The sequence below is a fragment of the Lissotriton helveticus genome, chromosome 10, assembly GCF_964261635.1.
Source record: "Lissotriton helveticus chromosome 10, aLisHel1.1, whole genome shotgun sequence".
Classification (NCBI taxonomy): Eukaryota; Metazoa; Chordata; class Amphibia; order Caudata; family Salamandridae; genus Lissotriton; species Lissotriton helveticus.
The window spans coordinates 279,577,377-279,605,072 of NC_136071.1; the positions used below are offsets into that span (position 1 = coordinate 279,577,377).

At 43.0% G+C, this 27,696-nt stretch overlaps 1 protein-coding gene across 2 annotated transcripts in view; it reads left to right on the forward strand.

The window, feature by feature from the left end:
• Positions 1–27,696, forward strand: part of HHATL (hedgehog acyltransferase like) — a 171,819-nt gene that overhangs the window by 69,755 nt on the left and 74,368 nt on the right. For both annotated transcript variants that reach the window (XM_078665309.1, XM_078665310.1), the window contains exons 8-9: positions 215–359; positions 7,580–7,615. In XM_078665309.1, coding sequence (XP_078521435.1) covers positions 215–359; positions 7,580–7,615 — 181 coding nt within the window. The remainder of the gene's footprint in view (positions 1–214; positions 360–7,579; positions 7,616–27,696) is intronic.

The window sequence follows — 27,696 nt, forward strand, 5'->3', positions numbered from 1 at the left end:
TTTTTTATAAATCTAAGGATAATCCGCTATCCACGTTCTGTTTTTATTTGTAAAAATTACAAATTAGCTTGTAAAACAGCCATGTTGTAGAACCAACATCTCCTGTTGATTGTTTTTCTGTATATTAGGCCCTCCCATGAATGGGCCTTGAAAATTATTCGTTCTTGCGTTTGGGGAAATCTAAAAATATTTCATTTGTTTTGTGTTCGTATAGCTGGCTTAGCGTACTTCAATCTGGTGTATGACTGGGTGAAGGCCGCCGTGATGTTTGGAGTCATCAATACCATCGCCAGGCTCGATCATCTTGACCCCCCTCAGCCTCCAAAATGTATCACCATGCTCTACGTCTTCTCAGAAACGTAAGTTTGCCCATGGATTTCCTGTAATCATTGAAAGAAGAACTGTGGTCTTTAGCGTTCTATTTACTAAACAGAGGACCAGTGATCTGGGTTTGTTACGTTTCCACATGTTCTACCTGTGACGACATACAGTTTACTTACATGCTCCTTCAGAGGCATGTCTTCCAGTTAGAAGAATGCTTCGCGTAATTTCCAGAGGAACTGACCACCTGTTCTATCTTCCCTCCTCTTCCGCTTGCACACATAACATCTAAGGGAAAGGTTACTAATGTTACATGCAATGCAGCAAGTCAACGTGCTGTGTTGCTCGACAGGGAAAGAGCGGAAATGTGCCATATATAATAAAATCTGTTTCACTTCTGTGTCTTCCAGGTTTGGTACACTGTTTGTTGCCTAGCGCCAGTGAAGGCACCATGTTGCAAGCGTGCCTGCATTAAAGCGGGATTTTTGTGTGCAGTGAGGGATATTTTCTTGCACAAAAATAATCCATAATAAGCAATGTTCTCTTTCTATGCATCACACATAAAAAGAGGAAGTAACAAGGAGATAATTCTCCGAATTATGCCGGTGTTAGGTAGGCGCAGAGTTTTGACCCAATCCCAGATTTACAAGTCTTAGTAAATCTGGGTTTACGTCATAATACATGTGTAAATGCATGGGAACACCAATGCTCCACCCACTCAACACTTACCCAATACAAACGAATGCAAGGCAGTGCTATGTGTCTTGTTGCATTGTTTTCTATTTACTAAACCACACAAAGCCACTCAAATCAACTTTGTGTCATTAGTAAATATCAAAATGGATTTTGTGTCAAGGGTCCTTCATAAATGTGACACAACCTGACAGTAAATCTGGTCCCTAATGTGACGGTGGGTCAGCAATGGAAAACCTCTTGCACTGCTATTTAATGTCTTCTACAAGATGCTGTTCAAGCCTTCGCACTCATGGTGGTAAAGCTCTGCTCCATTGCCAGCTGTACTTTATTTGGCATCCCTGAAGGGCACAACACCATCAAACTTCAGGCTAAAAAGTGTAAAAAAGAAAATGCAAGGCAGGAGGCTTTTTCAATCTGTGCACCACGGATCTGGAACAATATTCCCATGTCCAAAAGGACCACCACAACACTGCTCCAATTTGGGAGCACTTTGAAGACGCCCCTCTATAAAGTACACTGCATCACAGTGCATTAATAGTTCACAAACTAGCAACCTCTCCTATCACTCTTTGACTTTATGCTTGTCTTTGACTCGGTACAGTACTGCACTGCCCATTGACTAGGTTCACACTATAGAAATGCCACATACATACATGTAAAAGTGGACCAACATGCGCTCTATCCTAAAATATTACCACAGATGTATTACCGCCATGCCTGGTACGCTGAAGGTTGTCTTTCAAAACATATTCAAAACCAAAAATGGTCCTTAAAGCACATATTTAATGGCATCAGTAGACGTACTTCAAATAGACTTAAGCGCACTAAATTCTCCATCGCTCTGGCAAATAGCAGTGAAAAGCATACTGAAGAAACAGACAAGATTCCTCTCGAAATTTGCTGATGTGGAAAATATCAAGACCATCCCACTCTCACAACACCTGGTAACCTCGTACGACAATGTATACCGAGTCGGCCTAAAGCCACAGTCATATCTTGGTTGTTCAACTGGGAAAGCCTGCGTCACTCAGATCTTGGTTGCGAGGATGATGACATTACAAATCAAAGACTTCAACCCAAACTGGTTGCTCCTCTCCAATATTGTGAAGTGCAGGCTGTGTGGCTATAAACTTGAAACTTTCCAGCACTTACTCTGTTGCTGCCCGTCACTACTTTATTTTAGGTGGCCACTACTAAACCCACTCTTTTTAACCCATGGCTGAAAGGACTTGCAGCGACTCTACAATTTGAATTTCTACTACCATGGTCCCTTCGGAACTGGCAAGAATTGACAAATACTTCAAGGTGGTGCAGGACCTGTTTAAAAAAATCCAACTAAGTGCAGTGATGACTACTGAGTAACACCCTGCACCCTGGCTTATTTGCAACAGATTTTAAATAATTACATGATCTTTTATGTAATGACTGCTGATTTTAAAATATGTATTTTATTTTCTGATACCATAAGCTTGTGAAGGTTACATGGCTCACAAAGATCTATCTGTCCCAATGCACTGTGCACTTTGGCTTAAAAATATAATTGTTATCAAGACAACTATAATTGATTTTAAATCATTTGTTCTACTTTTTCCTCCTGTTTGTCATATTGCACTACAATGAACTAACTACTTTTAAGTTCTCTTTCAAAATGTTCTATACTGTCAAGGTTTTAATTAATCATACCATAAATTCACTGCTTGTTGTACATGTAAAAGTGATCAAATTTGTGATAGAGCCATGATTCTGTGGTTGTCTGACAGAAAATCATGACCAAAAGTATTGAGAGGGATAAATATAATATCACGCATACTGTTTACCGTAATATTGTGCTCCTGTACCTATAACAGGAACAACAAAAATATTATGTCAAAATATAATGGAGGAGAATTTTAGCCAGAAACAGGTAAGAATATAGTTTTTTAGTAAATATCGACGTTAAACTAATATATTTAAAATAGATAATGAGTTCAAGGTAATCACCATTAAATATATAATTGTAATCATTTAAAAGCAAGATCTATATAGAAGTATACATATATATAAATAAAATATAATAATAAACACATTTTCAATACATTTCATATAATAACAGTAAAATAAAGCAAACATTAGCAAACATATACACAACCAAATGTAGAAGTAATGTACAGACATATATTTCAAAAGAAAAAATATTTTAACAATTTACAAAATTGACAATAATAATTTCAAGAGACCATTAGTCTCTCCAAAGGCTTCCTAGTCTCACAAAGGATTCATTTCAAAGTACTTTGTTTTGTGCACATGGTCTTTGATTGGACCGGTCCACCATTTGTATCTGAACTACTCTTTTCCTGAATTCCCCTCCGATCCCTTCATCTCAGCTCCCTCTCCCTGGCTGTAATTCTTCAGTTCCAGAAAGCCTGATGTAGTGGCGTGACCTTCAGAGGGGTTGGTCCCCAAATTTGTAATAAGTTCTCATTCTACCTAATATGACAACTTTCAGATGTCTCATCTTTTAGAAAATACTTAAGGGCCTATCTTTTCTGCCAGGTTCCTCCTGGCTCCACAGCTATAGATGGGGACCCTCAAGACGTCCTGTTTTTTCTGTTTTGCTTCAGATAGAGCTATGCTTCTTCTACTCACAGTACTTTTTATCTTAAGGTAAGGAATTAAGTTCCTTTATCACCATGGCTGGAGAGAACACCTCCCTCCAGGTTGTTATGGGCACTGTTTCCAGTCCTGAACAGTCGTGTCAGCCTAATCAATTCTGGATGTTGCAGTCTGGTTTTACTTCCATTGAAATGATTAGACATACACACCTGGACTTCAAAGATTTGTTGGTGAAAAGTTCAGGTCTGGAGACAGTGTCTATAATGGCCTGGAACAATGTGGTCATCCTAACAATTGCCTTATGTTTCCATGAAGATACATGTAAAATTAATACTTTACAAACCATCCACTTCCTTTAGAGGCAAATGTAAGTTGTTTAATCGAAGGTCAGTTTAATCAGACAATATTTAAAACACGTCTTCTCTAAGTGAGAGATCTCACAAGGTGTCTCTGGGGCTAGGGCTGCCCCTTTGGCAGGGGGTCTCTTGCAGCTCATGCTTGTGTTTCTGGACAGGGGTTTTTCCCAAGCACGCCCCACAGCCATTCTCTCTTCCTGACCCACTCTTGTCTTACACTCTTATATCTAAACTCTAAAACCTGTGTTCCGGCTACTATGGGCACTCACTTCAGTTATGTGGGGGACAAGTAGTCATATTCTGACGAATTTGATCGATCCTTAGAAATGGGTGAATAGGATGGGTCAACCACTCTCCTACAGGGCAAGATAGCCTGCTTGAGCTGCTTACCAATCATCTACGCGTCAATGACATATACAACAGCTCAATGTGGGTCTCCTCCTTCCGGGGGCCATCTCTCCTTTGTCATGATTTTGATCTCATGAAGTTTGGACGTCCACGTTTTTGGTAGACAGAGACATAGATGTCGCTCCTCTATGCTGCTCCACACTTCTGGTGTTGCATCCATTAGCTGACTCTTGGACATGCTTATCTGAGTGCCTCCATTAGCGTGGCTGGAGTTGCATCCTGCCACCTGTAACTTCTACCTGCTACCCAATTTTCTTGGTGCAATTTTAGTTGAGCAGTTATAAAGTATCATGTTCAGTCCTCAGATAGATATGTTCTGGGCTACGACTGGTCAATAATTCCATACTGAATATGACAAGAGAACTGGGAATAAAAGGAACAATCTGCACTACTATTGAAGTACCATGCGTTATATAAGAACAGAAGGTGCTAGGTCCAGACATGTGATCCCCACACGGGCCTTAAGGAGGATAGGAAACCTATCACCCAAGAAAACTGATTTTTGAAATTGGACAGCACCCTTCAAGAGTTATGCACCATTGCAATACAATTGTTGAAAAAGAACATACAGATAAACAGAGTATTGGTTTTCCCAAACGTACACAAAATACACACAATCTTGTGACTTTGATTTTCTTTCTTTTATTCAGTTTTTATTCTTTCTTTTCTTTTTTTGATAGTTGCGAATAGCCGACGCGTTTCGTCCGTTGCCGGACTTCTTCAGGGCTTAAAACAATCTTTCTGATTTCGCTTTTCACATATGTACCGGTCAGGTTTTCCGGGGAATTTCTATTATTAATTGGAAGGTCATAAACAGGATTACAAATCCTAGCAACAGTCAGTGTAGACAAAGGACAAGAGCAGGCCCACAGTAAGGTCAAGGAGCTGGAACGTACAGGAGCATCGCGTTGTGGCCTTCTGGTTCGAGAAGGCCACAACGCGATGCTCCTGTACATTCCAGCTCTGACTGTTGCTCTGCTGTGACTGTCCATCAGGAGAAGCTCTCAAATATTTGACATAGTTCCTGTTTTTTTACAGTGAAAATTCTTTCAATCAAAAGACCTTAAATTTGAGAACTATTTAATTCAAATTAATTTAGTTTAATTTAATTCACCCATGGGCTAGTGGCTATTGTTATCTTGTGGTTAAACTCCTCTGACTCTGAAGGGTTGAGTGTTCAAGAGTGATGATGATATCCTCTGATGTCTTATAGACCTTTCCAATGATAAAATACCCCAGATATCTATTTTATGAGAGAAGAGTCAGTTTTGCATTCTCCTCTTGCCCACTATGCATGAGGGATGGTCCCCGGCTTTTGGGTTCTCATCATGTGGCCTAAAAATCAAGGACAGATTGGCTCAATGATTTTTTACGATCCCTACTGTCAGCATCGCTGATCTGCGAGGTAGGATCACCCGTATGGATGATTCAGCGTTTCTTTTGTCCAAGATATAGCGTTTGTGGAGTCGTGCTTTGTGGTGCCTTTTGTTGTCCCCTTGCCTTGCGTGCTTTCAGGATTGCATAGTAATACACATAAGCACGAGCAGTAGCATTTCTGAGCGGGGCTCTCAAAGTGCACAGATAACTATAATAAGTGACAAATTAGCAGTGCTTCTTTCTAGTACACGTGTGGCGGACTGTGTGATCCATCTTTCATGGGGTTCCCTCTGGCTCTTTTTATTGAACACTGAACTTTGAACTTCTCTCAAGAACCATATGTGGGAGTTCTTAACCCCTCTGGAGTCCATTTCTCTTCATACATTCTGTTGTGGAATACCATGTACTCATTGCATCACCAATAATTTCATGGAAATGTATCTTTTATGTCATGGTTCTGATGTCCTTAGGAGATGGCATTCTCCAACATAACTGTTTTTAGGTCTCACCTACAGATACATTTAGCTGTCCCGCAAGACCTCATGCGAGACACATCCCACAAACACGTACGTACACATATACACACACACTCAACGCATCATAGTCACATGCAAGACACACGCATTGGCTACAGTGATTCAGCTGTCTCTACTCGTTGGCTGACAGGATTGGTTTCAGTTCCCAGCATCCCACATGTTGCTGTTTGTCGGATGGTCTAGTTGCTGTGGGCCAAGGTGTCCCAATGGCAGTGGTCGTGCATGGCCTTTTTGTGAACGTGTTTGCTCCCTCCATTTCCTTTGGGAAGAAGCATTCCAGGAGGAAGGTTAATTGATCAGGTCCCGTTTATGCTATAGTCATGTTTCTCCATAGAATACTGCCAGGCCTGTATTCCTGTTTTGCCTCTGTTTCTCCCTTCCTTTGGATTAGCACAGTTTCTGCAGGTCAAGAGTTCTTTTTTGAATCATCATGTTCAGTTGTGTGTATTGTTTTACTGCGGTTGCCTGTATTGGGCATTGTTTGCCTCTCAGACCCCTGCCTTCCTCTTCTCAGGGTAATTCTTACTGATCTGTTTTTCAACTTTCTTCACCATTCTTCTATACCTGGTAGTGTTTGAGGTTGCACCGACATTTCTGGCTCAGTTTGTTAGGACTGAGACATGTTCTATTTTTCAGTCCGCCCTGCATAAACCTACAACCATCTTTTTTCTGTCCTCACTCCACACACTAGGGGTCCTCCTGTGACTGGGTAGAAAGGTTCTCCTGCTCTGTCCCCATTATACCCTCCGTTTGCCTTGGCCCTTTTGTCCACAGATGATACATATATTCAGAGAGAGATTGTTGCTTTTGAAACAGCTAGGTGGGTTGGCTGCTTTTCAATGTACTCCAGACATGGGGTGCTCGGTGAGTGGGAATTGTATCTCCCTCGTGGCCATAAATCACAAATACCTATCCTATCCTTTGTCACTGGTTCAAGACTCCCATTCCTCACACAGGATATTTTAACTTTATCATCTCTTTGAAAGCCAAGCCGTTTGCAACCACTTGCAGTTTCCTTATTAAAATGCTAGGCACAGGTGTCACAGGTAAGCATGCGCATGCAAATTTCACTTTGTGAATCACGCGCTCCATTTTTTTCCCAAGGGTCCTTGCTGCTTCCATGTTACTAGAAGCCTTTTGTGATTTGCACCCCTATGTGACCGAATGTGTCCAGAACCCTAACTCTAGCGCGACGAGAACGTATTCTGTAGAAAATTTACATTGATATAGTAATGTCCTGGACTGAGTCCAGTTGTTACTGATTTGATATTGTTTTTTCTCTCTTCTTTATAGGCATTTCGACAGGGGCATCAATGACTGGCTCTGCAAGTAAGTGTAATTTATGTGCTTTTAAAATGTTCCTGATAAAAAAGTCTCTTACACTTACTGTTTGTTACACTGTGGCCACTATCGCGAGTGACTCACATGAGGTGAGGTATTTAATGCACCTATCAACACCGAGAGTTGAGTATTTTCTGGACATTGTAAATACCTCCTGTAAGCCCTAATACCTAACAAATGATTCATGTATCAGTATATACCTGAGAAAATTTGCAGCAGGTGCGGTAATAACTGAGATACTCAGAATTCTGATATGTGCGGTAAGAGGCGTTTAACTGGCAATTTGTGACTGTAGCCTATGTCTTGGTCATTTATTTATTTCCACAAATAATTCTTAAAGACTGATGTAACAAGCATTAACACAATCCATAGAACTGCCTTTGTTCTAAACTTTGCACAGACAGAAAACAGTACAGGCATACATAGAATACATACTTATAGCCACACATGCCAGTGTTGTAGACACACATGTACAGACACAGGACACACACAGAAAGGCACATATGCTTATTCAGACTACACTACAGGCACATATGCAAAGACATACAACATAAATGAATTATAGCTTGTTTTGTGGTATATAACTTACAAATAAATTACACTGAGTAATGTACATTATGCATTGAAGTTGATCCCTCAGATATATTTGTAATGGAGGACCAGCTAAGTGAAAAAAATGGAACACAATGGTAAAACTTCTAGGCTTGCAAAAGAGTTTACCCACTCTGAGAAATGGAAAAAGGTAAATTTAAAAACCTCCCCCTAAATAAGTTCATATTATATGCTTTTTTTCAAAACTTCTATATCACGGGACATAAAACTGCTCTGCTAATTTCAATTTCAATGTGGAGAAGTGTGGCTCAATGGTTAGAGCGGCAGACCCTGATGCAGAGTTCTGGCCCGGGACCAGGGTTCAATTCCCGCCTCGGCGGGTCTTGGGCTCAATTTTCTCGGACCTGTTAATTCTCGCCTCAGTGCCTATTCCAATCATGGGTCCCACTCTGCAACAACGGCCCCAACAGCACTGGGATGCCTGGCTTCACCTTGGGGGTGCCCAGGAGTGGACATTTCACAGGGAAAAGCCAGGAAGGGTTCCAAAGCGGTATGCGTACAGCGCCAGGAAACCCCGGTTGGGGTAAGTGCGCTTTACAAGTACAAATTCATTTCAATTCCTCCTATCTTTTTTTTTACTTCCTAAACTGCTAAGATAAGTCAACAGGCTAACATGCTTGCTACTGATATATCTGGGAGAGTTGCACCTTCACAGGTGGGTTGAATCCTTGCAGGATCAGGCGATTACGACCAAGCTGGTTGATACGAACATTTAACGCTACAGTGCTATAGAGCCTCTTACCATGGCACTGCAAGTAGAGAGTTTACGCTCTAAACGAGTTGCTGTGGAACTGAAAGGAGGAGAGCAATTATATTTTGCATAATGTAGCAGCAGTTCTTCTGAAAAAAGTTGTCGTCAGATCTTGTAATTCTCAGTCTCCTCATTATGGGGGGAAACTCTTGGTTATGAGTAAATTACGCTCTTCCAAAATGATTTATAACTGGAAAATGGATTGATTAATGAACTGTCATGCCTAGGATTTATGAGCTTGTCAAAATGATTTATGACATCCCGTGAAATAGGATCATGGCTGGTCATAGCGGGATTTGACCACAGGACTGTAAGGCAAAAAGTAATTCATACATAATGCAAAATAAACTACGGCCATCATCTACCACAGGAAACAAGACATATGTGTTGGCTATCATTATTGGGAAATATATATGTGTAGAATATCATGTATGGCAGTTGGGTCCCACGTCTCTGCTCCTGCTCTCCTCGTCGGACTGAGGCGCAGGAAGAACAGCCAGGCTCCCCTGAACAATCACAACGCTGCAATGCCGCGTTGTGGTTGGTTCTGAGCGTCCAGGTTTGACACTCAACCAGGGAATGGGGGCCCGGGCTTGTTCTCCATGTAGGCTGTAATGCAGCCTGCATGGGGAACAGGGAAAGTGTGCATGACTTGTTTGGGCGGCCTGAGAGGGCCGGCCAAACACTCATTGAGCGGGCAAACCACTCCTCCCCTGCTCCAAGAGCAGAGCAGCCCCGCAAACCCGCCTGCCAGCAAAGCAGCAGGCGACATAAAATAATAATAACTCAAAGTTATCATTTTATGTTTCCGTTACTTTGCAGTGCACTGCTTAAAAGCAGTGGGGCGACGCTCCGCTGCCATAGCGGAGGAGCCGCCCCTGTGCAAAACATTAATAGATAGGTTAAAGAGTCTGTATTTGGAAGGGACTTCCTTACATGCCCCTTCCAAATACTGATTCTGTATTTATTCTAAAACCTAAATTGTGACTCAGTAACATGTTACCCAGGTTCCTGTATGTAATTCAATAATCACCCTTAAAAGATCTTTCGGCAGAACCCAATCTTGCAATTTTCTCCAGAGTCGACCTCTGGGCACACGGTCGAAAGCAGACTTGAGGTCTATAAAGCATGTGAATAATCATGATTGTTTTAGTTTGGCCTTCTTTATTAGGAGAATTAAAGCTGTTAGATTTGTTAATGTCCCCATGCCTGCTCTGAATCCTGTCTGAATTAGTGGTATTAGTTGTTTTTCTTCTACCCATGATTGTAAATGTTGAAGAATACAGGATGCGTGGAGCTTTGCCTCAATGTCGATTAATGCTATGAGCCTATATATTAAGAGGTGACACAGAATTTCAATTTTTAAAAATGGGATGGGTGATATTGCCTTTCCAAGACTTCGGTAACTGATTTGAGTGATAAAGATTGTTGAACATTAGGGCCAAATAATGTGCCCAGCAGCCTACATTGTCTTTGAATAAAGCATTTGGGATTCCGTTTGGTCCTACTGCACCCTCAGATTTTAATATCTCTAAAACTCCAATTAGTTGTTCTACGTCTCTCAACCGGATGGTTTGGTCTTTCTTTGTATTTGACTTTGGATTCTCAGTGCATAGTTGAATACCACGGGTAGTCTTGCAATTTGCTTGGCATGGCAAGGCTTCCCTTATGCTCGCTGTTTCTGGCTCTGATTACATAGCAAAGATGTGAGCTTTCCATGTTGCTGCATTAATCCCTGCATTATACTGCATTTCTTTTCCTATTGTCAAGCCGTTCACTAGCTGCCAAATGTTTTCACTGTTCTGATGTTTACTGGACTCAAGGAGCTTGGGACCGCCGCTGTTGCTGACTATACTGTATGAGTGCAGTCTTCCGGTGAGTTTTTGAGCCCCCGACCCCACTCTGTATCTAGACTTTAGCCTCCAGGAGTGGAGTGCTGCTGCTGGAGTCGTGAAGATCCCCTGACCGGCCGGGTCGCTATCTCTTTCCTTGATGCGACGGAGGCTCACGGCTGAATGTCTATTTTGGACCTTCTTCACACATTAATTACAATATTCACTAAATTTTTCGTTTTTATCAACAATTCACCAGCCATTTTGTTCCTCTCCTCCGCCCTCCCGATGCCCTAGTTGACTCAATGGAAAGAAAAATAGGACTCGCTCCTATGCTCTACACAGGTGGCCATCTTGGAAGAGAACTCAGACTCAAATTGGGATTGACGCAGCCCCCCCCCACACTTTCTAATATTGTGTGCAACTTAGTCCACGAACTTCCACTTAAGGTCTAACCTTACCCAGGCCACCGTTACCTTATCAGTTACATACTATGATCTATGCCCCAGACTCCCACCCCCCTTGTTAACAGTGTGATACTCATTCCTCGAACTTGCACTTAAGGTCTGACCTTAACCAGGACACTGTTTATCTTGTCAGTTACATATTGTGATCGATGTTAATTTATCACTCCCTAATGCTAATTACTCCTAAGCTTCTCTCTGTCTCTTTTAACCTATCTCTTTGAAAGTATTCACTCTGCCACTTTATTTTATTTTATTGTATTGATTTGTATTCTAAGCTTCTCTCTGTCACATTTTATCTTTTCTCTATGATTTTAATCACTCTGCCACTTTATTTTATTTTCGTTTTTGAATGTAGGACTCTTTTTCCGGTTGGAATATCTCTAATGCTCTATGTTCAATCCTTGGAATCTTACACACTTTGAATTACCTCACTTTACCTCTACCTTGTACTACCTCACTTTACCTTCCTGTTTATATATATACCCTAATTAGTTATTCTTTTATTTAATCTCTGAATCCTACTTTTAAACAAACTTATATTAGCACCACAAGTCAGCCCTCTTCCCCTATTGCCCCCGAATTTCCACTATTGCTAATCACTCCTAAGCTTCTCTCTGTCACCCCTAATCTTTCTCTTAGATTCCAATCACTCTGCCACTTTATTTTATTTATTTTGAATTGTGTGACTACTATATCATGTTTGAAATCTACTGTGAACGGCTCTGATTATTATTCACTAATTACCTTGTGTGCTTTTTTAGAAATCTACCTCAGTTAGCTTTTATGCGGTCTTAAACAGCGGTCTAACAGCTCTAATTATTTACTCAGTAACGCTCTGTGTGCACACCTAGGAATCCTCATCATTTAACCCTTCTGAGGTCTTAATCATACTTTTAATCTTCAAATCACTCTTGCAGTATTATTGTTTTACGAAATGGTATATGCTTACTGAAATGTAAAATTTTGAATTTTGTATGCTATATCTTTTTGACTTTTTACTTCTTCCACTCCTCTCTTCCACTGTCTTCTATCCTTATAATCCCCTTCAATCCTACTCTCTGTCTTCCTCTTCCCTACACCCTTTTTCAATCTCTTTATCCCCAACCTTTCACTCCGCCATCCCCCCAAACGTAATCCCTGTCTACTGCCCTCCCACCTCTCCCATCTTCCCTCCTCTCTTACAGCCTCTCAATCCCACCAAGATTTTTGCTTGACCCTCACCCTCACGTTTTCCAGTCCCTATCTCTTTTGTTCTGTGATCTTTTAAAACTACGTTCTTTCACCTGCACTGTTTTTAAAAGTCGATCTTACCTGAACTCAGTAGCGCCTGCCTAACGCGCCGAGCAGCCCTCCTGACTTCCCCTGATACAGTGGAACCTAGCGCTGACACAGGGAAAACACCCAAACCGCCATCGCGGCTCGAAGGCATAGCCACGCCCATTACGAAGCCACGCCCACCCCCCACGCCACAAAATGTGTCGGCCATACCAGCGCAGCGGACGAGCGCTGCGGGAGCGCCTAAGACAAGCCCGCCTGCGCCCGTCCGCGCACGGCCGGGCCCAGGGCCAGAACCCCTACCGGACCAAGCTTCCCCTAAGGTAAGCTATTCGCGCCGGGACCTCCTCAGTCTCAGACCCACTATTGACACCGCATGCAACTATGTTCATGATCTTGAAGGACCATTTACCAGCTGCACACGCTGCCGCCCAGCTCAGCTCAAACTTCCCAGCCGACCCACCATGCCTTCAGCTCTTAAATTGGCCACCTTGAACTGTCGCTCACTCCCTAGGCATGCACTGCTAATTAATCATCTAATAGAAGACCACGAGCTCGACATTCTGTTCCTCTCGGAAACGTGGCTTACTGATCATTCGGATTCAGACGTTGTTCTAGCTATCCCCCCGGGCTTCCTTATTCAGTCCCAACCTCGTCCATCTGGTAGAGGAGGAGGCTTGGCCATCATCCACCGGGACTATCTCTCCTGTAGAACCAACGACGCGCATATCCTGGATTCCGAAAGCCTTCATTTCACCATCCAGTTAGCACCGACTAACTCACTGTCAGGCCTCCTAGTTTATCGCCCCCCTGGCCATTCGGGCCCTTTCTCCAGCGCTCTCCTGGATGTTATAGCTGCTCAGGCCCACTCCACTACCAACTTCTTGATACTAGGGGACCTTAACATTCATTTCGACGACCCCCTAGACACAGGGGCAGCCGACTTGATTGCTGAACTGGCGGCCTACGGTCTCCACCTCTCAAATTCCGGAGCCACACACACTAAAGGTCATTTGCTTGACCCGGTGTTCACCAACATCCCTACCCTTCAAGCCAAAGAGTCCCTCCCCCTCCCATGGACGGACCACTTCATGGTCCCTCTCCGCCTACCAGGAGCCTTCAAGAAACTCCACAAACCCACCACCTATACCAGGGACAGGGCATGGTCCAGACTCTCAACAGAGGATTGGACCAGAACCCTGAACTCTGCTACCCCTACCTCCTCGGAAGACCCGGTCACCGCACACAGTAAATTCAGGGAGTGGATCGCCACGTCATTGGACTCCATCCTCCCTATAAAAACCCGTGAGGATAAAAACAGGAAACTAGGATCTGCCCCATGGTACACCCCGGAACTCCGGACTCTCCGCAAAAACTGCAAAAAAGCAGAGCGGCTATGGAGGAAAGACTGGCAGCACACCAGCAAGGAAGCCTATCAGAGGTCGGTGAGAATCTATAAATCAACCCTGAAACTCACTAAAGCCTCTCACTATGATACGAGAATAAAAAACTCCACCAACTCGGCAAGGGAATCCTTTCTCATTGCCAAAGAGCTATTGAAAATACCAGCTCCACCCTCCTCCAACTCACCCCCGGCAGACAGAAGTAACGAACTGGCTACCTACTTTAACGCTAAAATCGCCCGCATTCTAGTTTCCCTTCCTCCTCCCTGTCTGCCGAACCACATGGACAATGAGGCATCCACCAACCGCACAGGAAGCAGCTTGCTTCCTCAGCTGACTGTTTTTAGGGCAGTAACACGGAACGAGGTTGACACAACCATGGCCAAAATGAAAAGCGGTTCCCCTTTGGATCCCGCCCCCATCAGATTCCTTAAAACAGTAGCCCCTGTCATCGTGCCTACGATTACGGAACTTATAAACATCTCGCTCTCTCAAGGCTTGGTCCCCCCCAGCTGGAAGAGTGCAGTAGTTAAGGCACTCCTAAAAAAAACCCAGCTGGACCCGGCCGACATGGCGAACTACCGGCCAATTTCACTCCTCCCTTGCATCAGCAAAATGGCCGAGAAACTGATCAATGGGCAACTGTCACAGTTTCTAGAAGCAAATAACCTCTTACGGCAGTCCCAAACTGGGTTTCGCCCGGGCCACGGCACAGACACCGCCCTTCTCGCCGTCATCGAGGAGGCAAAGTGCATTCTGGATTCAGGAGGGTCAGTGGCAGTGATCCTCCTGGATCTCAGCGCAGCCTTCGACACAGTTAACCATCGTGTCTTACTCCATCGGCTGGCTGCGGCAGGGATCGCAGGTTCGGCGCTCACGTGGATAGAATCCTTCCTCTCAGGGCGCTCGTTCCAGGTATGGGACGGCAACTTCCACTCTGCCACCCTCCCCGTCACAAGCGGAGTCCCCCAGGGGTCATCACTAAGCCCCACTCTATTTAATGCTTACATGGCCCCTCTCGAAGACGTGGTCACCCCCTTCGGGATCAAAATAGTGAGCTACGCGGACGACACGCAACTGGTCGTCTCACTCTCCCAACTGGACAACTATCCAGACAATTTGCCGAACTGCCTCAAGGAAATTCACAACTGGATGTGCGAGTCATCGCTCAAACTAAACGGGTCAAAGACTGAAGTCATGCTTCTGGGCAAGCAATGGACCACCATCCCCCCATCGGTCTGGCCAGACGTGTTCGGGGAAATTCCCACCCCGAAACAAGAAATTAAGACCTTAGGAGTCTGGCTAGAACCCGAGCTGTCGATGAAAACCCAAGCATCCAAAACAGCAGGTACCTGCTTTGGTCTCATGCGCTCTATCCGCAGGATCCTCCCAATACTTCCGCCCCTATCCAGGAAACTCCTGGTCCAAGGTCTGATCCTTGCGCGGCTGGACTACAGCAACATGGTATATCTGGGAGCTCCAGAAGCTACCATGGCTAAACTCCAGCGCACGCAGAACGCAGCCGCCCGGTTACTTATGAACCTCCCTTCCAGAGTATCAGCCAAACCAGCAATTAAGGCCCTCCACTGGCTTCCAATACGTCAAAGGGTCGAATTCAAGGCCCTGTGCACTGCACACAAACTGTTTAATGGTCTTGGCCCTGCTATTCTGAGAGACCTGGTTACCCCTTATGTGGCCCCCAGGTCCCTTCGCTCGGATAATGAGCATCTGGCCAACGTCCCCAGATACAGGAAGACTCGTACCGGCGGCCGACGCTTTTCTGTTAAAGCATCTTCCGGGTGGAATTCACTTCCCCGCCCCCTGCGGCTGGAACCCAGTCATCTGATTTTCAGGAAAAAACTGAAAACGCTGCTATTCCCAAAATAAAGTCCCCTCCTTTTCTCCTCTGGTCTCCACAAATGTTATAGCGCGGGGATGCCTCCGGGTCACCAGGCGCTCTACAAATCGCTAAAATAAAATAAATAAATATCATTGGTGTAAGTGTCAAAGCTGAAGGTATGCACAAGAGAACATATGGACATTATAGAGGGTGGGATTGAGAGAGGAATCTTGAGGGATGCAGCAGGTGGTTTGAGGAGGAGATGATCTACATGGTGGTGTCTCTCTATTAGAGTGATAAGAGAGAATCAATTTGAGGGCTTAGCCCCAAATACCTGGTTAGGATAGCCTTGTGATGAGTGTGATGTGAGAGACTGTATCAAATGCTGCAGATGGATTCAGTAGGACCAAAGCAGCATGTCCGCCATAATCCTGAATTAAACCAATAGTAGCACAGTTTCAGTACTATAGGCCTACGGGCAATGCAGAAGCCAGATTTAGCTGTGTGGCCTACGAAAAAGTGGGAGAGCTAATAATGTATACAATTTTCCAAAATCTTAGCTGGCTATGTCATATGGGATGAGGTGCAGTAACCACACTTAATATTGCTCAGTTGTTCCAAGTGCAATATATCTTGTTACCCCACCAGTCCAAAGACATGGGGCATTGCTAAAGAGTAAAAAAAAAAGTGGCAGGACAGGCTGCTCTAGCTCATTTTTTGATGTCTAACCGCCCATTTTTTTTATTTTAAAAGGTTAAAAGGGCCATTCTGAAACATTTGTTTCTGAAACAAAATACAGAAACTGTTCTTCCTCTACTAAACAAAGTAGAGAAACATTGTGGCTTATAGTTCCCTCTTAAATTGGCCTCTTGTTTAGAGGTGATTGGGTTTACCGTGTATGCCATATACCAAATGTGAAAGCAGCCAGAAAACCTTGGCTTTCCAGTTTGACTAGATATAGGAGAGCTTCCATAGGCCTCTCCAGTCTAACAACTACCTTTGAATAGCTGTGTATACATTCCACCAGGCAATTCGAATATGGAATGAGACACTCCGTGCTGTAAAAAAGGAACACTTTTAGAGGGGCCCTAAGCACACCTGGTTCTGTTCCCATCCAACCTATACTGGAATAGAGTGAAGCCAATGCAAGTAGTGTCTATGAAATGACATAATATACACAGGTCCCAACTCACAAAGCACTTTGCAGACATAGTTACACCTTTGGTGTGCACATTATCACATTTGCAATTGTAACTACATCTCAAAGCCAATTTTCAAGAGCTGATATCTCACAAATATGGTGAAATTTCCATATCCACAAATTTAGTGAGGTTTGTGGGAGATTGTGAGCCAATCTGCAAAAGTAGGTAATCATCCACAAAATTCATACCTCACACTGATATAAGCGGAAAGGAACTTATGTTAAAACAACTTTCCCACATTGTGAGTGTCTTTTTGAAAATTAATAAAAATACGTTTGAAAGGACTTCTCCGTCATGTTGACGGAGCCATGCTTCAAAGTTAATAAAGCATTGACAGGAACCACCTGAGTGCCGTTCTTGTAAATGCTTCCGAAATGCCAACCGGCTTGGCAGTCATTTTTAAATTTGACAGCCGGGGACTCAGTCAGGGCATCAGAACAGTTTACTCTTTCCCCCTGATGTACTTACCTCCACCCGCCAATATATAAATCAGGCAATGTGTGTCTTTCCATATTGGTCTGACATGTGAACTAACTTGGTGGGTACAACATCTCATCCAATACTACAAAGAAACCAAGCCCCCACTGGGTGTCTAGGTAATCTTTCGCCTCTCCTGAAGGAAAGCAATGGCTCGGTAATACAGCTTCATCCTGTGTCTAATGGGCCACACACTGGTAGAATAAGGATTGGGGATACAGTATTTTGACTTCAGGAGAAATTTAGCTGGGTTTGATTGGACTGTAAAAATTTGAACTTTCAGTCCCTTGTTTTCACATTCATTTTTAGGTCTCGCTAGACGTACGCAAAAGCGAAGCTTTTGCGTCTAGCGAGACAACTAATGTCATCACTTTCAGGGGAATGTAGACAGCAGACTGTCACGAGCGTCTCCTGCCGGAGATTCTACCTCGTGAGCGCGCACGTCGCCGTCCCTCATATTCCCATGCAAAGAAAGGCACACTGAACACACACATGCAGGCAAGAAGGCACACACACACAGGAGCGCACCTACACACATACAAAGCCCCCCCACCCCCCCCCCGCTGACGCCGCATACATAGAAGTCCCCCCCCCCACCTGCCGCCGCCGCCGCATACATAGAAGGGCCCCCCACCCACCTCCCTGCCGCCGTCGCATACATCGAAGGGCCCCCCCTCCCCCTGGCCACCGCCGCATACATATAAGCCCCCCCCCCTCCCCCGCCGCATACATAGAAGTTCCCCCCCCACCGCCGTATACATAAAAGTGCCCCCCCAGGTGCCGCATACATGCAAGCGCCCCCCCACACCATACATGCAAGCGCCCCCCCCCACCATACATGCAAGCGCCCCCCCCCCCTTACCATGATTCTAAGGTCTTGCAGCCTCCGCGGGGCTCTCCCTCGGGCATGAGCCCCGCGTCACCAGCACTGCTTTCCCGTGGGCGCGTGCGCGGGCTTCCGAAGACGGAAGTCCCGCCCCAAGGAATGTTTCGCTTTCGGAGCTGGTTTTTAATTGCCATGGCGCGCGCTTCACGGGCCGCCACTCACAAACATTTGATGTACATGGGCACTGCACTTTATTTCAGCATGGCGCACGCTTTCATGTTTTTGCTAGGGATTGTGTTGTCAAACGATCCTCGTTGAGTTTTGCAATCTTATTTATACTAAGTACCATTGCCACCCGTTATTCCACAGTATTTCACTTATCTCATTGTGCCGCTGTACAGTGTTGATCTCTTTGGGCGCTTTGTTTCCCGGTATCATTTTTGTTCATGTGCGCACACACAATGAAAGGATTATAGCTCAATGGTTACGTGCTTTCCATAGCTGCCGTCTGGCCTAGTGGCTATGGCACTGGCCTCCTAAGCCTGGGGTTACGGGTTCGAATCACATTTGGGGTGGGGAAACAAACAGTTCTGTTTTATTTTTTATTTTTGTCAGGGTCTTTTCTAAAAAACATTAGTTGAGTTATATGCTGGGTTATATCAGTTTAGACCTGTGATGCCGTGAATTTACAAGGACAAGATTAAATGCAGTGGTTCAGAACCGCACAGTGTTCTGTATCACAGATCCTTGCAGCCAGTATCTAACCTGCCCTTTATGTAGGCGGTGCTATTGTAGTCTTTCCTTGGTTTTGATTTCGAATCCTTAAGGCTGTCGTGTGTGAGTGTCAAACTGATAGTTCCACAATGCTGGTGCATGTTTTTAAAGCTGCGCCGCGGTGCTGTGCAAACACGGAGCTAATACACTTTGTGATCATGTTTGATGTCACATTTGGTGTCTGCAGAATGACGAACGGGCTAATACTCAATGATTGCTGCCCCCAAATAGTACAGCTGTTTGTCAATGGAAGAAAAATAAATACATTTTATTTTAGTGTTTCTCCGTCTCCAAGCTCCACTGTCCTCGCTTCCTCCTCATCTTCCTCCGGTCACCGTCCCACATCCATGTCCTGCAAGGTCTCTCCGTCATCTCCCACCTTTGTTAGTTACCCTCACCTCTCCTACTCTCTCCCCCTTTAGCTCTACCAGTCCCCTACAAGTTCTGTCTTTATTCTTTTTTTTGCACCTCCTTCTGCTATCGGCATCATTTCTACTTCTCTACCATCACCCTTTTCTTTTCTCTCTCATCTTCATCACTTATTAACCTCACATCTACATGCTCACCCCCTTCTCTTCCCTATACAATCAGCATAATTTCACTCAACGCCACACACTTCCACACCACACAATTCAAATCTTCACATTTCCATCATAATTCGACAAGAAACCACATAATTCAACTCAACAACACAATTACATAACACACCACATACATACATCCAATCCATACCACACATCTATCATCATGCCACAAAATTTAACAGCACACCACTTAATTAAACTCCACTACATACCACTCCATAACACATAATACCATTCCACATAATTGCATTCAATAATGCACAATCCCACTTTGCATCATTCCATGACACTCAATACCACATAATTTCTATCACAAAAATCCACTGCACACCATACCACATAATTCCACAACACAAATCCACACCACACAATTCCACCACACACAATTCCACAACTAACAATAGCAATCCAACCCACATAATTCCACTCCACACTACATACAACCACTACACTCCAAACCAAAACACATGGGTGAAAGACATTGTCATTTACAGCGCCAATAGCTATTTCTCTGACAAATGCGAAACCTATTGCATTGAAAATGCTTGTTACAATTGTAACTGTTTTCGCTCTGTTTCTTGTCTGGTATGTATCTGATATTTCTATTGCTTTTCTCAACTTCAGTCAGGGGGTACCTAGTTATAATTTTTCTTTTGTAAACTGTTAATGTCAGATTGTTTCTTCTGTGTTTTTGCTAGTGCGTTTTATCTCTGACTTGTAAGTTGCTTTGCAGAAGTCTGTCAGGAAACTGTCCACCTCCTACATTGACCAAAAAAGTGTTCTTTCAGTTGTCTGTCCAACTGTGCTGAGCAAAAAGAAAATCGTGTTTTTCTTCAGCCATCAAATATGTATTTTCAGTTAGCATTTAATTATTAATAGTTTTGTATTTATTTCAGTTGTAAGAATTTCTACAAGATATACTGTTGGAATTCCAATGGAAAGACGAGACACCTGTTAAGTCAAGACTCGTTTATTGACCATCCACTCTCCTCACTGACAACAGACCAACATTCTATTGTCAGCTTCATTTGGGAAATACCAACTGGGGCCAAAGGGAAGGGGTGGACGGAAGATACCACTTCTATAATTCAGTTACAACACATCACCCGTCCATATTGGGTGACAGTGAAAACAAACCCAATTTCCCAGTTATGGGAACGAGGGTTTAGCAGAAAGGGCATTGGAAAAGGTAAACAAAAACAGAGCTTACACATGTGCATTTACAATATTATCAAAACTCCACCATTGACCATTTTCAAGTTGAACCACATTTCTTAACACTTTGACAATTTTGCAAGGTGAATAGTATTTACTTTGGGTGGCCCCCCTTTTATTGTTCTTCCTGGCTTGTACCATGCCACCTACCTCCCACTTGCCACACGTCAACCCGTGTTTTTTGTCATACCACTGCTTGTAGTTGTCTTGGTGTTGCTTGATCTTTTCTCCTACTTCCTCCATATCCACTTCTCTAGCCTCGCCCCCACTTAACCAACTGGGATTATATTTTGTGCAAGGTTCTCTCCCACGCAATGCCACAAAAGGAGATATACCCGTGACCTTATTAGGTGAGGTGTGGAATGCCCACAGACATTTCTTAAGTGAACCTCCAATGTCATGTCCATTGGTGGCAGCTAACTGGATATGTTCCTTGATGATCCTGTTCGCTCGTTCCACTAAGCCATTGGCCTTCGGGCAATACAAGGCTGTGGTCTCATGCTTAATGTCCATCTTCCTGAGGAAATCTCTCATTTCTTCTGAGGTGAACTGTACCCCGTTGTCAGTCACAAGGGTCGCAGGTATACCCTCTTGACAGAACACTTCATCCAAGAACTCAATCACCTGCCTGGTGGTGACACTGTGAACGAACTTCTGCTTGATCCAATGTGTAGTGTAGTCGATCAGGACTATCATGAATCTCTTCCTTTCTCCTAAATCCTGCATTGGTCCAATGATGTCCATGGCCAACTTGCTCCATGGTTTAGTTGGCACATTTACTGGAGATAAAGGTGCTTTTTGCATTTTCTTGGATTTGTCGCTCCTGGCACACGTCCCACATTCCTTTACAAGTTGTTCAGTCATAGCATCCATCCTGGGAAACCAGAAACTTGACCTTACCCTGGCTTTGGTAATGCTACGCCCCAAATGGCCTACATGTGCCAAGTCAATAACCTTCACCCTGAGTCCTTTGGGTGGTACCACCCTGTTATTGCGATAGATTCTCCCTCCAATGACACTTAATTCATTCCTGACTTCCCAATAATCCCCAATGCTGGCTTCGAGTTCATTCTTCTTATTCGGCCATCCTGTTTCCATGTATTCTCTTAGGGTAGTTAGCTCTTTGTCTTCCTTCATATTCTCCTCCCATTCCTTCTACGTGATCGGAGGTATCTCCATCATTAATAGGGGACTGTCAAGAGCTTCTTCTGTAGTCTCCACTCCTGGTAGTGGTGACCTCGACAGGAAATCCGCAATTATGTTTTCCTTGCCCGGAACATATTCTACATTGAAGTTGTAATGTTCCAGTCCTAGAATCCACCTGCTGATACGAGGAGTGCAATTCTCAAGTCCCTTCACTGAGAATATGAAGGTGAGGGGCTTATGATCAGTACAGATGGTGAACCTTAAGCCCCACAGGAAAAACTTGAAGTGTCTTACAGCCCAGAAACAGGCCAAGGCTTCTCTTTCGATTACCGAGTAATTCCGCTCGGGGTTTGTGAGGCTCCTGGATGCAAAAGCGATGATCTTCTCATCCTGCCCATCCTTCTGAATTAAGGTTGCCCCCAGGCCATTGCTGGAAGCATCTGTAGCCAGTATGGTCTTCTTGAATGCGTCAAAGGTACCTAACGCCGGTGAGCTTATCAACTCTTCCATCAATGAGTTCGCCACCGCATCATGTTCTTCATTCCATATAAAATCTTTGTTCCTCTTCAAGAGCTCTCTCATCGGTTCACATTTGGCAGCAAAATTGTCAACGTACTTAGACATATACTCCATAAGCCCCAGGAAGGACTTTAATTCCTCTTTATTCTTGGGGCTGGGAGCCTCCTTCACCGCCTGGATCAAACTGCTCTTTGGTCTGAACCCATCTTCTGATATGGAATGTCCCAAGTATTCTACTTCTTTTACTTTTATTTTACATTTCTCTTTTTTCACAGTTAGTCCCGCATCCATGAGTCTTCCAAAGACTTGTCTTATTACACTGTCATGTTCCTCCTCGGTTTGACCATAGACCAGTATGTCGCCTTGGAAACACATGGTACGTTCGACTCCTTCTAAGATCTTTTGCATGGCTTTTTGAAATATGGCCGCTGCGGATGCCAGCCCAAAAGGCATCCTTTTAAACATGAAAGCCCCTACTGGGGTGATGAAAGCCGTTAGTGGTCTCGACTCTGGATGCAGCTCAATCTGGTGATATGCCATGGATAGATCTATCACACTAAAGTATTTTGCAAGACCCATGGTACTCAGCATTTCATTTATTATAGGCAAAGGATGCCGTTCCACCCATATATTGTTGTTGAGACTGCGCAAATCCACACAAAGACGAATCCCATCCCCACTGGCTTGGCCGCGATAGCAATCGGGGCCAACCATTCTGAACAGCTGATGGGTTGGATTATGTCTAAGTCGCACAACTTGCGCAACTCTTTCTCCAAAGGAGTTTTTAGCTTGTGTGGCACAGGGCGTAATTTATGTACAACTGGTCTCGCATTGTATTTCAACTTGATCCTATGTTGAAACTTGTGCAAACACCCCAGCTGCTACTTAAACAGTTGTTTGAACTCTCACAAATGTTTTCACCCTTTAGGGACCTATCTGTGAGCAAAACTTGTTCAACGCTATTTGGGTCTAAGATGATACCCAGCTCTTTCTGGTGGACCCACCCCAGAAGATTGGTCCCTGATTTCACCACATACACTGTTCCATAAGTCTCCCTGTCCTTAAAACGTAACTGTACATTTTTCATGCCTAACAAGGGTATAAGTACTTTGTTGTAACCTCTGGGAGAAATAGCAGGCATTTTTAATTCATTCACATTGCAATTTCTCATAGCCGCAAAATCATCCTTGTTCAATAAGGTGAATGGTGAACATGAATCAGCGTGATATGTAACAAAAGGGACCCCCTGATTCTGCTAGATAGTTCCTAGGTCAGGGCACAAATATTATAAAAATAACTTATCCTAGGCAACTAGTAGGTCCTACAATAAATAGCAGGTACTAAACAACATCAATTCTAGTAGCCAATCTATACAACAACTAATGTAGTGCACATTAAACAAATGCATTAACAATCAACATCAATGATATTCATGGTTCATTTATTAAAAATACAAAAAGATATTCAAGCATATTACTAACACAGTTAAAAAATTCCTACAATCAGTTTTTCTTTGTTGTTACAGATAACAATATTTCAGATAACAGTCATAACAATTTATACACATATGTTTAAAAAAGAATTTTTTCCAATAAAAAAAAGTCAGACAAGTGGAGTTAGTGATTTGTCTCTACGCGCGTTGCGGCGTATTCACGCCTTCTTCTGGAGACCACTTGACATTTCTAAAAGAGAATAAAATATATTTACAACTGTATTACGAGCATATGTTTACAATTTCTGTGCACTACATTTACACACTGACGGCTACATTATTGGGTTACTTGAGGCTCTGGGACAGATTATCCAGACCGCTGGCTGCTACATAATTGGATACAATTTTTATTTCATTTATGGACATTCTATGGACATTCTACAGGGTATCCTATCCGATAACGGTCTCTATGGACCGCAAGTTATTTCTTAATCTACGCAGAACCCTAGCATAAGTTGAACTAGACTAAAAAGTCGTGCAGGTGGATGTGCTTAAGGATATTGACATCATTGGCATATTATACAAAGTTCTTGCCCCAGTGGATTGTGTTTGTGAATAGTTCTAAATTTGAAATGAATCTATATTTAATGAAGATTAAGAAATGACAGGGGAATAGAGATGAAGATGTAATTCTCAAAATGGCTGTATATTCATCTATTGTTGAGGAATGTATATATTACATAATTACCTTAATAGTCACAATCCAGGCCCTTCGGATTTTATTTCTATATATTCATAGGCTCATCAAACGAGACGTAAATGATCTGGTGGGTTGCGTCGTATGGTTTTTAATTTAGCAAAATACACACTGCAGAAGATAATATACTATTATTGAATTTATTATATAGTTGTTTTATAGAAAACATTAATACTGCCTAATGTTATAGATAATCCATACCTTGCTACGTACTGACCGTGTTATAGAGGATAATATGCAAAATGCAGTATTGCGTCTGTATTCAGTTGCCAATAATTCTTGCCGCTGACTGGGGTTGATCCTAAAAGAGACATGATGTAGTAAGGTTATAGTCCTAGGATCAATTAAATTTAAACAGTCCTACTTCGAAGATTCTTCTTCTATAAATAACCGATACTTTAAAAGTACAAACATTTGATGATACCTTATGGTTGGGTAGTGCTGCGTTCCCAATGCAAGTAGAAAGGAAGGGGCGTGGATGACCTCCTAATCCTTGATATATATCTATAGAAGATGGAAAAAACCCAAAGCGTCATTGTGGTTGGTTGGAATACCACGCTTACATCGGTTTGCATCGTTCCGGCTCAGTATTTCTGCACTAACATAATGAATAGGTCGGATTTTGTTAGTCCGCCTTACGTTTTATACACCCATTGTTTTCCCGCCTTGTTTTCTAGTAATATGTGGGTTAGGTCGCATTACTATTTTACATAGAATAGTTTGCTAGGCCTTCACATGTATCGACGCTAGATCTACAGATGGATACCGCGGTCTCCCACTAGATATTACCTATTTTAATTTGTTACCGGACTACAGAGTCTCTTACCTTCTAGCGTACGTGTGCTCGGCCTCTTATGGGGGTCTGTTGCGGTGTCCAGTTTCCTTCGATAGTTCTCCTATTTATATTTACATAAATGGCGCGAGTCTTTTGTTAATTGATTTCTCCGCCTCCCTCTTTAGACGTAGTGTTGTTACGGTGGCTCTTAGACGGCAAATTTAGTCTCGACTCCGCTATCAAAATAGATGACGGACTTTCGCAGTGGCCATATTAAAGTGTAATATCACTTAAACTCTATAGAGCTGGAAGATAGACTATATACTCTGTATTATCCTCCCGTAATCGCCGTCACATATAATTATATTATCTGGTTAATGTTTAGTATTGTATTAGAGCCTCATTATATTATTTAATGACTATGCAAAAATTGTTTTTAATTATCTTATCCTCTGGAAACAGATCAATTATCTTTTTATATTGGGGTTAGTTCTAAGATTGCATTTATTTGAAGGGTATTATTATTTATGATTCCCATACATCGAACAGAACAATTGTATGTCTATTCAGACTACTAAACATTTTAACTGCCTATATCCAACTTTCAGTAACTTACATTAATTTGGTTACATGTTTATCTTATCCTAATTTCAAGGAGTTCAGCGATTTTGAGAGGCATTCCTACTTAAAGGTCTCTATATGAATGGACACTGCTTACTTTAGGTGTTATACTTAATTGCATTTTCCCAAGGTATTTCATTGTTCAAACCCTTGGGATATGTTGCCAGACAAAAAATCCAGTAAACCTCGCGTTTTGTACGGAATTGCTCTGTGTTTGCGATGTTCACATGGTTACAGTTTTCTATAATGTACCATTTTATATCCGTGTGTTTATGTTGTAGATCTGAATAATGCTTCACCAATGGTGCAGTCATTTTTATCGTCCGGATTGCCGAACGGTGTTCGGTCAATCTTGTCGCAAGGGGTCTGGATGTTTCTCCTACATATCCTAGCCCGCATGGGCATAGGAGCAGATAGATTATATTTTTGCTCTTGCAATTAGACATTTTTGTTGGTTTGATGGTGAATCCCTGGTAGTCAATATTAGGGCCCACTATGGCCGAAGTACATGCTGCACATGAATTACATGTGTAGGTACCTGTTACTGGGGTACTGCCATCTATAGTTTTCTGACACCCCAGGTGATTCTCTGTAAACCTGGAGTGAGTCACTATATCTTTGATGTTTCTATTTCTTCTCTGGGCAAAGATAGGTTTTGGCAATTTGTTGTTGTTTTCTGAACTGCTATTTAGAATATGCCAATTTGTCATTATTATATGCCTTACGGTGTTATTTAAAGTGGAATGCCTGGTAATGCATATTAACTGATTTTTGTTCTGTTTGATCTTAGGTGTCAAAAGGGAATCCCTATCATAAAAGCGAGCCCGCTTATATGATACACGGATCAACCTATGGGGGTACCCTCTAGCCAAAAATTTCTCTTTGAGGACTTTAGCTTGTGTGTAGTAATCGATGATGTGTGAACAATTACGTCTCAAACGGAGAAATTGGCTAAAAGGGATTCCTTCTTTTTGCGCCCGAGGGTGGTAACTGTCAAAGTGCAGTAAGGTGTTACGTGCTGTGGGCTTTGTGAATAGGTTTACTTCAAGCATGCCATTGTTATGCCTTATATATATATCCAAAAATTCCACCTGTTGGGTGCTACTATGTGATGTAAACCGCAGGTTACTATCGCATAGGTTTAGCCATTGCAAAAGTTCGTCTAATTTCTCTTCTGTATCTGTCCAGATAAAAAAGATGTCATCAATGAATCTGGACCATTAGGCGCCATTTCATTATCAATATGGATCATTTCGAATTGTGCCATATATATATTCGCTACTGATGGAGCAAGAGAAGCTCCCATGCTTACCCCTTTGGTTTGTTTATATAAATTATTTCCAAACTCAAAGGTATTTTCTGTAAGGACTATTTCTAAAGCCTGAATTAGAAAGTCCTTGGGGCATGGTATTTGGTAGGTGTCAATAAACCAATCCACTGCCTGGATGGCTTTGTCCTGGGGGATATTACTATATAGAGCCTCCACGTCCAGTGTGACCAAAATATCGGTATCTGGATTGAAGGGATGATACTCTACTTTATTGATTATTGCCATGGTATC